General features: G+C 47.6%; 2 protein-coding genes across 3 annotated transcripts in view; both read right to left on the reverse strand.

The window, feature by feature from the left end:
• Positions 1-1,201: 1,201 nt before the first annotated feature.
• Positions 1,202-3,845, reverse strand: LOC109444560 (protein FAM209). Its single transcript, XM_074317450.1, has 2 exons — positions 2,525-3,845; positions 1,202-1,604 (listed from the first exon to the last, which is right to left on the reverse strand). The coding sequence occupies exons 1-2, from the start codon at positions 2,771-2,773 to the stop codon at positions 1,341-1,343; spliced, it is 513 nt and encodes a 170-aa protein (XP_074173551.1). The 5' UTR covers positions 2,774-3,845; the 3' UTR covers positions 1,202-1,340.
• Positions 3,846-4,626: 781 nt separating this feature from the next.
• The window catches only part of RTF2 (replication termination factor 2), a 29,585-nt gene continuing 19,226 nt past the window's right edge, over positions 4,627-14,985 (reverse strand). The window contains exons 6-9 of one of the 2 annotated variants that reach the window (XM_074317272.1): positions 8,640-8,753; positions 6,398-6,452; positions 6,199-6,294; positions 4,627-5,361 (exon numbers count right to left, since the gene is read on the reverse strand). In XM_074317272.1, the coding sequence (XP_074173373.1) occupies positions 5,180-5,361; positions 6,199-6,294; positions 6,398-6,452; positions 8,640-8,753 (447 nt within the window). In that variant the 3' untranslated portion in view covers positions 4,627-5,179. Of the gene's footprint in view, positions 5,365-6,198; positions 6,295-6,397; positions 6,453-8,639; positions 8,754-14,985 lie in introns of both variants that reach the window. The other variant, XM_074317271.1, reaches the window with a different exon arrangement.

The following is a 14,985-nucleotide window of genomic DNA, read 5'->3' on the forward strand; positions in this document are numbered from 1 at the left end:
TAACTCATGGGCCATACAAAAACTGGTAGCGGGATGGGTTTGGCCCGTGAGCCATGGTTTGGTGAATGCTGGTCTCTTAGATGGTCTCCATTCTAATCTAAAATCTGTCCCATATTTTCACAGCACCCTCTGAATTTCTTCAGAGGGTGCTGTGAAAATAACTCACATAGTCTCATCTGCTTGAAAACACTCAGAAAGAACACGGAAGACACAAAGGAGTAATCTCAGCTCCTTCCACTTTCTCCTATTCTGTAAGTTGAAGTTAAGACTAAAAGTAAAGTGTTCAGGGACCACTTTTTAAAGGTAGAGTAACGTTGGCACGAGGGGAGGAGGTGGGCAGTTTTCATATGAGGTCTCACTCCCACATCCACGTGGGACAGACGCCTGAAGACTTTGCTCAAACAAAGGGACTTAATTTTTTTGTAGCTGGCAAGGGAGGTGATGGAGAGTCAGGCAGGCACAGTTCATTTGGACTGAAGTTGAAATAAGGGAATTTCCATGCCTCCACAGCTAACTTCTCTCTTCAGGCCTGCACCTGCACGTCTATAAAAGTATCAGGATGGCCTACATTAGGGGTCAGTAAGCTAACTTAATAGGCTGGACTAAGTACAGTTTCCATTAGCCGTGTTAACACGCCAACATATCCACATTTTTAATAAGCGTTACAGAGAACACTCATCTCAACTAGTTGGGGAGCCCCTGGTTAAGCTCATCTGTATCCAAATTACACTGAAAATACGAATTGATTCTCCATTTTCCTTAATCCAGTTAGACAGATGGAACTGCTCATTTGGCAGAAGAAAAAGTTAATGCATGAGGTGGAATGAGTAGGAAGACTTTACTGGTGGTAAGAAAATCAAATGATTCTAGAATTCACCATTACACACACACACACACACACACACACACACACAGACACACACACACCCTCCTAAACCAATCATTTAACACCTATAAAGCAGTCCTTTATAATGGAATGAATCAGTCCCATCTTTTGCACAAATAACTCCTATAAAGATAGCGACTATGAAAATGGTATCAACATCTTATCCCAAATTTCCTACAGGGGCCATGGCACCAAGGCCAAGAATGACACCCATGCCCCTATGGCACTGTCCATACTGTTCTCACCACCTGCAAGTCTAGAGGAAGCGAGAAAGGCAAAAACAAGACAATAACTGCCACGGTTACGGATCTCACATTTATTTTCTCAACTTTAATAAAAGAGGGGGAAAAGACCTGAAATTCGACATTTCTTTTTCTTCAGAATAGTTTTAATAGTTTGTGTATGGTTCGTCAATACTCAACTTTTTCTCTCCTACTTCAACACACAAATGCATTCATTCGTATTCTTCTTCACCCCATATTTCATATATTGTAATAGCATTTTGTGGGTCTGCAGGTATCGCTAGCTGCTGAGGCTTGAGCTTACTGCTGGTTGTCATGGCGACTTTCAGATTCCGCACCTTGGACACAAATTTCACAAGGTCCATCTCGAGTTGGGTTAGGGTGTTGAATGCATTGTCTTTTTTGGGGGAAGCATTCTGATTTTTCTTTAGGGGAGGGCGAAACGAACAGCTTCGAAGGCCAGGAGGAGGGTTCTGCTCCTGTCGGGAAAGATACATGGGGTGAATAACACTGTTGACTTTCTGGGTTTGGCCGCAGTGCCAAGACAGTTGAGCTCACCTAAGAGAAGATGGTCCTAGCTTTGCTCTAGTCCTGGGATTGGCAAAGTATGGACAAACCTGGCCCACCGTCTGTTTTTGTAAATAAAGTTTTATTGGAACACACCCATGCACATTCATTTGCATACTGTCTGGGGCTGCTTTCATACTAAAATGGCAGCATTGTTGCATCAGAGACCTGATGGGCTGCAAAGCTGAAAATATCTACTCCTTGACCTACAAAAAAGGTTTGCTAACCACTGCTCTACTCAGTATCGTAAAGTGTGGGGTCTGTCTAGGAGAGAACTTGCTGCCATATTTCTTTCCCTTTCCCCTTTGGGATGTGTTTAGCCACTTTAGGGACTAGCTGTTACCTCTTCACATCTCTCTCCTTTTACGACAGGCCTTTTGCTTTACTTGGTTTAATGATACTACATCTCCATTCACTTCAGCAACTTGCAGCAGATCAAATGTTAGGGGCAGGAAATCTGGCTCCTTGAGTAATTTTGATCCCAAACGTGCCAAGTTCTTGAATCTATCCTCAAGTTGAGAAAATTCGTTTAACAGGATACATAGCAAGCCAAGGTTTTATTCACCCAGTAAACAGAAGGTGGTCTCCAACTGTTAGTCTCAACCCTCCGTGCATTTGGGGACTACTGTCTTTCCCTAAGGACACATCAGGAAAGGAATCTGGCAGCATTTCTCAGGACCATGAGGCACCCTAATTCCTTATCATGGTCCTGCTGGTGATAACTAGACTATCCGTTTCTCCAAGTCTGAGATTTCTGAGACGATATCAAATGTGTAAAAAAACCCCCAAAACCCCCAAAACAAAAAGGATCTATTCTTACCATTCTTACCTTACTCTTCTCACTGTCTCCCCGAAACTTTAGTACCACGTACACCACAAAAACAAAAACCACCCAGAGCCACTTGCTCCCAAGCCAGCCGTGGGCATGCTCTGGTAGGTTCTGCCTACTCCGAAAGTGCCCTCCGCAAGGCACCTTTCCCTGGGGGTCTTTGCCTTTGTCCCGCAGAGAAGAAAACATGAGGGCATAGCCGCAGGAGAGGCACAGAAGCAGGAACAAAAACCATTTCAGCGTCAGCATGGTGAGCAGCGACGGGAGAGGAAGTTGCTCATGGTGGGTCTGTTTGCTTCGTACCTGGATACTGGGTACTTAGGGCTGGGCCATCAGTGATGTCACAGCCAGAAGCTCTGGTCATTGTGATGCCAGCAGGGTAGGGGATAGTGAGCCCAGGGTGGCCGCCCAGGATGTAAAGGGACATGGAGACATTTCCCACGGGCAATGGGAGTGGAGGCGATGACAGAATGCCGTGTCCTTGCTCGTCTGTCTGCCCCTGGCACTCATAGGCAGACGTCTTCATTTAGCTGCGTTTCGTTTGCTGAATCCCCCCGGCGTGGTGAGCAGAACAGACATAGCATGTGCCCCTGTGCGGCTGAGAACCGAGTGGGAAAGAGGTTAAACCAGAGGCTACAAATTAGGAGCCAGTGATGTTTTCCACGGTCTACATTTCTAAAAATAACTATTTACACTACTTAAATGTTGGCGAGGGGGAACTTCATGTTAAAAACCTAGATGTCTGACTCCTTTAGAAAATATGGAAGATCTCAGAACACAGGGCCACTCTGCGTGGAACCAAAGCTCTGCGAGCTGGTCATATCGTGTCCACCGTCTCCACTCTGTCGCCTCACACGCCCTTACCTGAGCGTACAATCCCTGGGTTGATAAGAGTATAACGTGACAATGTGGTCAGAGCAGAGAGCTTCAGGCGCAGAGAACAAGAAGAGTACTCGAGGTCATCTCGTGCGGGAAGACATTTGGGCCGAGTCTGAGGGACGATCAGGAGTTGGCTGCGTTATACGGGGAGAAGGGTGGCACCAGACGTGTGAGGACCCCGAGAAGACAACCGAGGCCAATGCCAGGAGTATAACTAGGGCTCAGTGGCCAGTGGATTTGAAGCCATCAGCTTCTAAAAATGACACGGAACAAGAAATCCCAGTTCATGAAGCACAAGGCTTGTACTTGTTCCCTGCGGCGTTCTGATTCAGACATATCCCCGAGGAATAAAACCTTCTGCTGACTCTGTTAAGGGTCCCCTGGGTCCCTGCACGGCCTCAAACTGCTGAGCTCTGGGCAGCGACACAGGAGTTCTGTCAGGCTGTTCGAAACCCAAGGGGAGGCAGATGGTTGAGCTGTGCTGCCCCGATGGCCTCTCTACACACACAGCATGCTCTCTGCGGGGGGGGGGCGTCCTGTAGGGGGCTGCGTGGTTAAACCAGTCCATTCCTCCTGAAGGGCTACTCCTTCCTACTTCCGAGGGGCCCTTTGGGAAGCAGCTGGCCTGCTGCCCATGGCTGCGGGCAGGAGGGTGTGTCCTGTGACCTTGAGGGGCTCATCCTAGAAACCACCACCCTGTCCCCAGTCTCTCTGACTCACATGGCTCTTGGGGGAGAGTCGGAGCTTCTGCAGAGTATTGTGAGGTGACCCCAGGTCTGCAGGTACCCTGCATTTTAACTACCCCATATGGTGCTCTGAGATTTAGTGGTTATGGTGTGATGCAGGAAGGGACAGACTTGATTTACGAATTCGACCCCAAACAGACATGCTCAGGAAGCTTCGTTGTTTGGAAATGTTGATGTGTACTTAATGATAGGAATCACGTTTTTTGGTTTACAGTGAACTCGAAAGTCGAAAGCACTTCCCACTAGAAGAGGACCAGTGGCAAAGCAGGAAGAGCGTGGTGGGTAGGGGGGAAGGCTGAGATTTTGAAAGTGACCTTGAGGGGAAGAAGGGTGTTGAGATGCTGGTTTGGATGCTGAGGACACTGCCTGGTGGAATTCACCTAACATCCTGGAGTTACTCCCGTCGCTAGCAATGGAATGGCTGAAATTTTCTTACCAAAACATGAGTAGAGGACAGAAGAACAAAAATACAAACAGAGGACAGAAAAGGCAGACTTGCTTTATTTTTGTGTCAAATCGTCAGGTGCCCAACTCAATCTCTTCTATCTTGAAAATGAAGAAGAAAACCTCCCCTACATCCTCAGCGGGCGAGGAGACATGCCCCCGGCAGGCAGAGTGCACTGGAAACACGTCCTTCCTAAGTTCTATTTCGGTAACTGTTGCAGCAATACCATTAGAATTTTCGTCAAAACGAGCCGAGCACACCCCCACGAGGTGTCAGGAATCTCATGATTTCAAGCACAGGTGGCCGACATGGCCTCCCTGGCCGTGGGAAGGTCCAGGTGCATCTACAGGTGGAAGTGAGCACTCGGCCTGTGGGACAGGGGGACGGGGCAGGCGCCCACCACGCCTTCTCCCGGAACCCCGAGCCTCACAGGCACGAGTGGCCACGCAGGCTCCGAGGCGTAGAGAACAACCGTGTGACACGGTGCAAAGGGACACCTAGCAGGGACTCCACGGCACAGCCAGCGCCCACACCAGCTGCCCCACAGGGTCTGAGCGGGCTGCGTGGGGACGGCGGGCCGGGGCTTCAGAAGCAGTAGGACGTGTGGGTGACCCAGTGGGCTGACTCCTCCTTGGAGCGCTTGGCAGAGCTGTGGGTGGTGAAGAGGGACTTGTAAGCCTCAGATTCCTCGCTGTCGGCAATGGACCTCTTTGCGGCTCCACAGGGAGGCTTCCCGACTCTTCCAGAAGAGCTCCCATTTGCTGCAGCTGCTGGATAAATGGAAAGCCAGATGCTTTAAGGTTGGGATGAAAGGTCCTTCCAAATACCACATTCTCAGAAGGGAAAAGGTAAGTGTTACTCCTGGGGATTTCCTTCCTCCTCTTGGGATGAAGGTGGAAATCCACCATCTCATCACCAACTCCTAAAAACACTGAAATCTGTCATTTAAAATCACACTACTCGTGATGTGCTTATACTGGCCCCAGGGCCGTGCGTGACATGACTCAGATCCTGCTGGGATGGGGGGGAGACCGGGGGCGGGGGGCGCGGTGAGGGGAAGAGGAGGCCCAGGCGGCTGCTGCAGGTGGACCGGGCACCATGAGCCACTGCTGATGCCACTTATGAGCTTACACGGTCTTTTACCTAATGCAGCTGTGCTTCCCCTTGTGTGAAATAAATACTTTTTTTTTCTTTTTTGAGTTAAAATTCATGAGTTTCAGGAGGAATGCACTGAATTCTGGACTATACGCCATACGGCTCTGACCAGCTGGCCAAGAGGCAGGTGGGGGGAAGCCTGGCTCTGAGTGCCACGTGTGGGGGCACAAAACCTCTGCCCTAAAGGGTCGGGAACAGCCTGCTCAGTCCCGTGAGCCCCAGTCCACCAGCCGGGCACCAAGTGCACACACGACAGGAAAGCCAGACGCCAGCAACCCTGATGGACTACTGCTTTGGGGTACAGTGACTGTTTCTTAGTCAGTCCCCCATGAGAGCTCAACCAATGAATTAGAGACATGACTCAGGACGAGCCTGCGTTTCCAGATTCATCCCAGTAAGGCTGACATAACCAGCTTCCTGAGCAGCTCCCTGTGGTCTCGGGGACCCACCTGCACTTTTGGAAGCTGGGGTGATTTTCTTCTCTCTAGAATCAAGGCTGGTTTCTTCAGGCTTCCCGGCCTTAATTTTTGATGGTCCTGCGGATTCTGCAAAAAGAACAAAGAGAGCAAAACAGAATCAAAAGCATGAGCTTCCTCAGGCCACAGCCTAGTCTCATTTTGCTGTAATATGGCCCTCTTAGCATCTTACCTTCACTGACATCCGGCTTGGATACGGACTCTGCAGCCTTGGGTTTCTTTGCTTTCTGTAAAAAGACAGAGGAAGTTGCAGGTGCTCGGATGCCCTCACTTCAGGTCAGCGGTTCCCCGCCCTCCCAGGAGCCGAATGCGGTTTCTACATGGTGGCAGGTGCTTGCTCTGAAGACGACCTTGACATGCCCTTAATTCTAAACCTTGACCCTTTGCATGGGTTTCCAGCTATGCACTTTTGCCTCACACAGGAATGAATATATCTGTAGAGATCTGCTGAAGTTTTATATTCCAAAATCACATTTTCAAAAATTTTTAATGATGATGACAGATTTCAGTCGTAATGGTCAAGGTTAATGGGGACGATTCATTGTCCACAAAAAGCAGTTAAATGAAGACTAACATACAGTACACGCGGGGACATCGAGTCCAGCCAGGATACACGCGTGCTGAATCTTGCCCATTGCAGTAAGGCTTTTTCAAAGTTGTCACACTGCCTTGATATTTGTTTATTTAACTTTAAGGATTTAAGTCTTAAACTAACAGACACGTTAGCCAATCCTTAGACTCTGGGTTACTCTTGTCAGGTTTTGGGGCACTAGAATTCTGTCGCTCATTAACATATTGGTCAGCAAAGATTTTTTAAATGAAACTAACCACTCTAAAACCACACAGCTCTGTTAGACTTGATTCCATCACAGAAAGGATAAACAGGACCACATTCAGAGAATTTACTTTAAAAGTGCCATTTTCCTAAACAGCCAAAAGGTGGTGCTACACATACACAGATACACAGCCTAATTAGTTCCTGAGGCTCCCATAGTGGAAAACATGGCAAGAAGGCAAATATATATATGTCTTCTCATATATGTATGTCTTCTTGCATATATGTATATATGCAATGGAACTTGTAACACCTGTACAAGACAAAAACTTCCTGTTATTTCACACATGCAAATCTGAGGGTAAGTAATACCCTGGCCTTCAAAAAAAGAGACAAGAGTTGATTTCTCAGTTCTCCGTTCATAGCTGTCATTTGAAAAGCACACGCAGGAGGAGTTAGACGAAACGCTAGTCCTGTTTCCCGCTGCGAGTGTATCTGGGAAATATTTTGGTATCCTGGCAGCAGTATCTAGGAGGCATTCCCAGAAGCTCTGGTGAGTATTTTGCAGAGAGGGGCACGTTGGTTCCCCTGGGCTTTGAACAACTTGGCAGGAAGCCTGGGACAGAGGAGACAACTCACTAAAGTCAGATGGTGAACGGCGACCACACAAACGTCTTCAGGACCTTCCTTCAAAACACAATTTTTGCCTTTGGTGCTTTTTAAAAACTGAGCTTCAACAATGAAGAACAGTCATATCCTTTTTGGTAACTGTCCTTTGTCAAAAACAGCTCAAGCTTTTTTCTTTCTCTTTTCTGCTCGTATGATAATAAAATCATAGTAATTTAGAAAACTTAGAATGAACGCGCTTATATAGAGTCACTTTGAAATCTGTGCTCAGCCCTTTAAATATATCCTCGCTCCTCAAAGAGCTGCCCGAGGGGCTGCATGCTCAGCAGTGGGTGGGAAACGCAGGTGCCCAGGGCCGCCCAGGGCTCCAGGTGACTCCCGGGACACTCAAATCTGTGCTGGGGTGATGGGGACTCCCCTTTTCCTTTATCTTACAAGTTATGAACACCAAGTCTGTACAGTTGTCTCTCAGTATATGCAGGGGGTGGGGGTGGTTCCAGAACCCTCACGGATACCAAACTCCCAGGGTGCTTAAGTCCCTTATATAAAATGGCGTCGTGTTTGCACATGACCTGTATTTGCATACAGACTACAGCACGTGTGCCCACACATCACTTCATTTGTGTACATTCAGCAGTGCGCTAGGCGGGTGGCAAATTCAAGTTTTGCTTGCTTTCTGAAACTTTCTGGGATTTCCTTTCCCCACCTCCAAATATTTTTAACCCATGTTTTGGTTGAATCCACTGATGAAAACCAGAGGCTACGGAGGGCCGACTGCACATTTTGCAATCAGTGAGAGCACGGCAGTTGTGCTGACCGCTATTCCCGTGGGGCCCAGCCTGGACTGGAACCTTCTGGAGTCCAGGCCCTTCCGGGTTGTAAACCGGAAGCAGCTGCCAGCAATGCAGCTTGGTGGTTTGCAATGGGCTCTGAGCACGGAGGCGGCTGGGCAGAACCTGAACACTGGCCCAGGACTCCGGGCAGGTGAGGGACACACACAAGGACCCGTTACCTTTCCCAGCCTCGCTCTCAGCCTTCTCTCCTCCATCCTGCTCTTTAGCATTTCCACGTCCTCCTTGGTGCCGTTGAGCACGATGACGTCATCGTCCTGGAAGGCAGCCCCACACTGGAGAGCAAAAGGAAGGAGACAGATTCGTCACCACGCAGAGGGCAAGCACCCTTGGACCCTCACTCTCAGCCCAACTGCTGCCCCCCAGCTCCTGGGAAGCTGTTGTTGTCCCCCCGGCATGTTGGCCTAGCCAGCTCCTGGGTCTGCTGCCTTTGCTGGGTTATTATTTATTGTGGTTCTGTCTCCAAAACCAATCGCTTTGGGTCAAAGTCATCTCCTTTTCAAGGCTGGGTCTGGTAAGCTTTCATGACTGAAGAGACCTTCCTTTGACCTACAAAAGCCTTCTCCCAGGGATGTCGTCCTGGGACAGGGAATGAGGAAGAATCTGCAGGAAGAGAATCAGGTGGCAGACGAGGCCAGTGGGGCTTGGCGCTGGGGCTCTGGCGTGAATAGCCCTCGGACAAACACAACCCAGAGGCAGGTGTGTTCCCGTTCGCTCTCCCTCCTGGCTTCCTGCCCCCACTCCTGCTGCCCCCCGTTCCTATCTTGTCAGCTGTCTCCTTTCTCGACATGTTTAGTCGTCTAGATATGATTGCAGACCCCGTTTGGCATACACTTGTGCCTGGAGTTGTATTTTTAACGTTGAATTAGCCACTAAAAATAAAAAGTCGGGAACCTCTCACATTAAAACTTGAGACATCTTGCTCTTTGTCTCCAAAATTCAAAAGATCCATTAAAAGCAGACCCACACCCTCAAAGCCTCAGCTGCCTAGACCTGAGGTCTGCTCCCTAGAGACCGGACACATGACTCTCCCACTGGCGACAGGTCCCGTCACTTGTTGTTGGTGTGCGCCTGACCTTGGGAGGCTTCTGCCTATAACCCCAGGAGCTTGGGTGGAGCGGCCTGTCTGTTGACGGCAAACAAAAGCAGGGCAGGAGGCAGGTTTCTGTCACACTGCCTGCTGCCAGGCAGGGGCTCTTCTCCGTGGACTGAAAGGCAGAGGGTCACTTCAGAAGGGGCGGCAGCGCTGCTGAGAAGGCACAGCTGGCCCAAAGGGACTGACCCTCCCTCTCTGCTTATAAAAGTAACACATATGCAAAGTGAAAAACACCCATGTTTTCCTGCAAATGTATTTCCCCACGTACTACTGTTACCGCCCTGCTGAAATCATATATTCATTTTAAATTTTGCTTCTTATCACTTGTAACTTAGATGTCAAAAAAATGGGGGAAATGGTTACATAGATCATATCACATTCCTAAAACAGGAGGAAGGAGTATACAGTTTAGTTTTTGACAATGTAGAAAATATTTAACACATGTTAAAAGAAAAAGCAGACTAGAATTTGTATATTCATAAAACCTCTGGATGTTAATTAAAAAAAAAGTATTAAAAAAAAAGGGCCAGTAGGAAACTGCTGAGGGAAGAGTGGTAGAATTAGGAGCAATAAGCTACAATACTGTACATCTGTATCACAGGCAAATGGAACAATGGTTCCTCGGTCTCTGTCCTTACAAACAGTACTTGTGAAGACGGCTGTATGCGTCTCGGGCGCACAATCCCCGAGACGTGGTACTGTCTTCCACGGAACCTGCTCTGTCTCCTGCGTATAGTACTACACTGATGAATGCACGCCCACGTGTGTGCGCTGACTTTTAGAGCCGGGCTTCCTCTCCGTCACACTGGAATCTCCAAGTGGGAGGGACCTTGTCTTTTATGTTTCATGGTCACAGCCCAGGGTCTGGAACACAGTGGACACTTGGTAAATAACTGCTGAATGAATGAATGACAACACAGCCTAGAGAAGTATTTCAAACCAGAATGAAAGGGACGAAATTTTAAAGCCAAATCGCTCCCCTAAAAGGTCACATGAACTTTAGACTTCTTACAACATGTGAGTGGACCCATCACACCAAATAATTTGAAGGGAAAGAAACAACTGCTGATCTGAAAGGCACAAAGACAGCTCTTGTTTGGCTTTAAGACACAAACGTCCTCCTGCATTCACATTACCTCTTTTATAAATTACAGGCATATGGTACATGTCCACTTTACTTATTAGGATTTTCATTTTTTTAAAATTTTAGTCTGTATAAGAAGTTGACACATTAAGTCTATTAACGTTTTGTCCATTTATTACAATAGTTTCTCCAGTATGTCTGGCTTTTATTCTACATTTTCCTTGCAGCTGTGGAAGTGCAAAGCGGTATGTAGGTAACACCACCATTTTCTTGGTTTTGCTTCCACTGCTTTTTGGCTTAGAGGGTCTTCCTGCTTTTGAGTTCAGGACGTGAAGTACCAGGTGAAGTCCAGCACCAATCACTGCCCAGTGGGACCCGCAGGACGACGTTTACAACGCACTCTCGGGGTGGGGTGCCGGGGCCACGCTGCAGCAGGACTCAGAGCTGGCAGGCGGCCTCGGCCTCGGCCTCCCCTGTGTGAAAGGGTCTTTCCCTTCCTGATCGTCACCAGATAAAAGTAGCTCCTCAGCACCTGGACTCTGAACATCTCCACACAAATGCACCCGGGGTCTCACCGCTAAAAGGCTGGATTGAGCTGTTGTATATACACAGCACGCACGTCACACACACACACACAACAGTGCCACAGCTCAGTAAGCTTTGCCATGTGTCTGTGATACAAATGCAGATATCGGAGCTTGCTGCTCCTCAGCAGTTTCCTACTGGCCCTTCCCCTCGATTCTTCCCGGCAATTCAGCAGTCTGCCTGTAGGAACAGCACACCTGTTCTGCCGCAGAGTAATGTGTCTCGAGTCACCCGGTGCAGGTGAAGCACATCTGTCCTCCAACTAAGCATCCAGCTCAGGTGTGTGCACATACGCGGGAGGCAGGTACGTTTCCCTGGTGTGCAATGATGTCTCCTGGCTTCAGTTCCCTAATCGATGTGTCTGTGGGAAGCCTAAAGGCAGTGCCAGCAAGTGAGAGAAGCTTCGCAGCCAGACAGGGAAGGATGTTAGTGACGTGTCCGCGGAGGAGACTGACGCGGGGAGGGCCCAGTAACGGTGAGCAGGGACTCACCTCGCAGGCGCCCTGGGCTCCAGAGGACACTGACCTGCATCCCGGGAGTCAGGTCCCCTGCAGAGCCATGCTGACACACTCAGATTGCTCCCAGTGCTACTCAGGGAGCCTGCAAGATTGGTGAGTGACTTGTATTTATCCCTTCAATGAAAAAGGGGCAGATAACCACAGCTGGCTTCCTATTTTTGCAAGCTTTTATAGAATCCGACCCACAACTTCACTCGGCTTTCAGAATATGAGAGTTACCCTGGCCCAGCATTTGGTGCGGCCATCTCATTCTGTGTTGTAAGGGGTGGTCCGGTCCTGAAGAAACACTCAGAGACGCAAAAGCAGCACTAGTTTTCAATCTACAGAATCAACAAGAATAAAATCTTCCAGGGATGAGAGGGGAACAAAACCTGCCAAGCAACTTCATTCCTGTGATTTAAGCTGCAGCCACCGCAAGACCAGCAGCAACTGATGGAGAGAAAAGCCTGTGGATGGGGCACAGCCGGGACCCCCACCCCAGGGGCATAAGAAACACCCTGTGGTAAGTGCTTCGTACCTGGACACAGGCCACGAATGGCACAGGCTGAACAGGTATTGTTATTACAACAAAATGCTTTTCTTTGCCTCCTCTATGGTTTTAAAGTAGAAATACTGGAATAATGCCAGTAATACTGTAAAATGCAGGTGTAGCAGCATCTTTTTCTCTCACAAATTGTCCTCATTTTTTGGAAGAAAATAAAAGTGGAATATTTTCAGGTATGAGACCAATTAGAGTTTACGATTTTAATGCCACCATTTATTTCTTTATTGCTCACAGGGGAGATACTAACTCAGCCTCAGGGCCACATCCAAATCCTTAGTTCGCACTGGGTGCCGACACTAAAAATGTTGTTTTTGTGCTTCTTCTGAGGGGACATCCTAAAATCAAGTTGGCCTCTTCATATCAAAGTGGCTGAAAAATCGTGTGCACATTTTAGGAATCAGGACGCTGTGATTAAGACATCTGTTTTACTGGACAGCTGGACAGTCTCTGAATTCAAAGTAGTCTAATAAGCTCAGACAGTTCTAGAAAAAACCTGTTAACTTGTAGGATGCTTTGGACATCATTCTGAGCCCAGAGCCCATTAGAAATAACACACCATCATTTTCACTGCTGTGGCTACAGTGACTTTTTTAGGACAAACATACAAGTACGTGGACAGAGCACCCGGCGTTCATGGTCTGGGGGTGCCACTACCCTGGGGCTGGCGAGCACTAAGGAACCCCAATCCCACGCAAGCACTGAGCACCTCCCTGGGCCAGGCTTGGTGGGAAGCTGGCATCCATCCGCCCCTGTCCCCCGTCCCCAATGGCCCTATGAGGTAGGCACTGTCGTATGTCCCATCTGCAGTCCAGAAAATGGAGATAAATTGTTTAATCTGGTTAAGCAGTAATGTTCTGGAATATACAGCAAAATATTTTAAATTCATCTTTAAAGATGCCTACTCATTATCTATGTACTTGCAGGAATTATTATTATTTTTTAAAGTATAAAAGATTCAGCAAAAACAGTTAGTTTATATGGGATCTTGTCAATTCCCCTGAAAAGCCTTTATAACACACGAAATCCCATCACAACAGAGTTTAAATGACTGCCCTTAAGTGCAGTATTCTAGCAGTAATCCACAGTCTCAAGCCATATTGCTGACTTTTGTTTCTGGCTGTTCAGGCTTGTTGGGGGCCAGGGAGGGGGGACTGTAGAAGACTAAAGAAGAAGAAAAGGAGAAAAACATACTCACTGGCTCTAATAATTAGGATACTTATGTGTTTTGAAACAACCCCGTGGAAGCATTTTATGCTTGGACAAAAGCATAAAGTGTAATACAATTCCATTCTGAGAAGTACAATTGGAAATCACTTCTGTTATTGTAGAGACGCTAACATTATAAAAAGGAAAAAAATGTAGACACCATCCTTAACCATTAACTTTGGTAATTATTTCTACTGAAAAGATTACTCACTGTTTGGAACCACTTAATCCTACTGTACACTATACATATGTATCTTAATGATGTTACCTATCAAAGGCTGCAGATACAGAAAACTGAAAGACTATTCAAGTATATAAAGCCCAGGAAATTTAAATTACGGAATGACAGTACAGGAAAAAGCCTTAAGACGCTCTCTCACACACCTTGAAAATGACAGTTTTAGAAACCATTTGGGATTTCAGTAACACATGAGGAGACAGGACACCGGAAAGGGAAAAACGCGTCTGGTCTGGACAGAGAACTTTCCTATCTGCTCCATAAAACACAAGGACAACTGCCACTCTTTCTAAAGCCTTTAAAATAAAAAAAAAATACTTCCAATATAACTTTTTGTGGAGGAAAAAAGTGGTTCAAAAATCAGTAAGACTCCTTTTTTGGGAGCTGCATGTTGCCCACACTTGGAAAATACCCCTGACATTTCTTGGAAATTAGTTGAGTGATAGAAAGTCCCGTGTTGAACACTTCCATGTTCACTATGGCTACGAAGTTGACTTCACACTATAGAAACAACAACAACAAATCACCAAGAATCAAGGCCAGGAAATCGCTGCAGAACTGAAAGCGGTGCTCATCCCTCCTTCCAAAGGAAAACCTGCCCGGCCCTACAGAGTTGACTCCCGTGGGAATTTCCCAGTATCCACTGGGTGTTACATTAAAGCAACAGCAAGAACCTCCACAGTTTTCACATTCAACAGCACGGGAGTCTCCCAGGCTTCAGATACAAGGCTGGCTGGACCACCTTGAAAAGCTTGTGTGAAACTGTGACAATAAAGCTAAACCACAGGTGACCCTAGTTCCCACACACGCCTGTTTCTAAATGATAAAGTGAAACTGAGCTGGAAGGAAAATTTCATTGTGGGGCAACTGTGGACATGGCACTGACAGAACAGAAGTAGAAAGGCAGCAAGCTCACGTGGCTGTTGCTGTACGAGGGAGGGAAAAACACGCAGCCCAAAGTACAGTGGGTCACAGGCGAGACTGGGCTTCATTTAATTATATAAGCTACGGAGACTAGCCAACCCCTGGGATCTGGGGATTACATGGGGCGCAATCTGTCAGTGAAGTGGGGCTAACATTTGTGATGGGACCAGAATGCCTTCCTTTGACCACAGGCTTCAAAACAGAAACAAAGACGACAAACCCCAAACCCTCCCACATTGAAGCGACAGTACAGGAGAAATGCAACAGGCTACGGTACATGGTTTACCTTTAACCAAAATTCTCAAAAGAAGA

The sequence above is a fragment of the Rhinolophus sinicus genome, linkage group LG13 (assembly GCF_036562045.2).
Source record: "Rhinolophus sinicus isolate RSC01 linkage group LG13, ASM3656204v1, whole genome shotgun sequence".
In the NCBI taxonomy this organism is placed as follows: domain Eukaryota; kingdom Metazoa; phylum Chordata; class Mammalia; order Chiroptera; family Rhinolophidae; genus Rhinolophus; species Rhinolophus sinicus.

Bases quoted from the DNA above. Each gene is read 5' to 3' on its own strand.
- LOC109444560 (XM_074317450.1), bottom strand. From the start codon at position 2,773: ATGCTGACGCTGAAATGGTTTTTGTTCCTGCTTCTGTGCCTCTCCTGC. The intron at 1,605-2,524 runs GTAAGAATGGTA...TCCCGACAGGAG, and splicing joins GAGACAGTGAGAAGAGTAAG to CAGAACCCTCCTCCTGGCCT.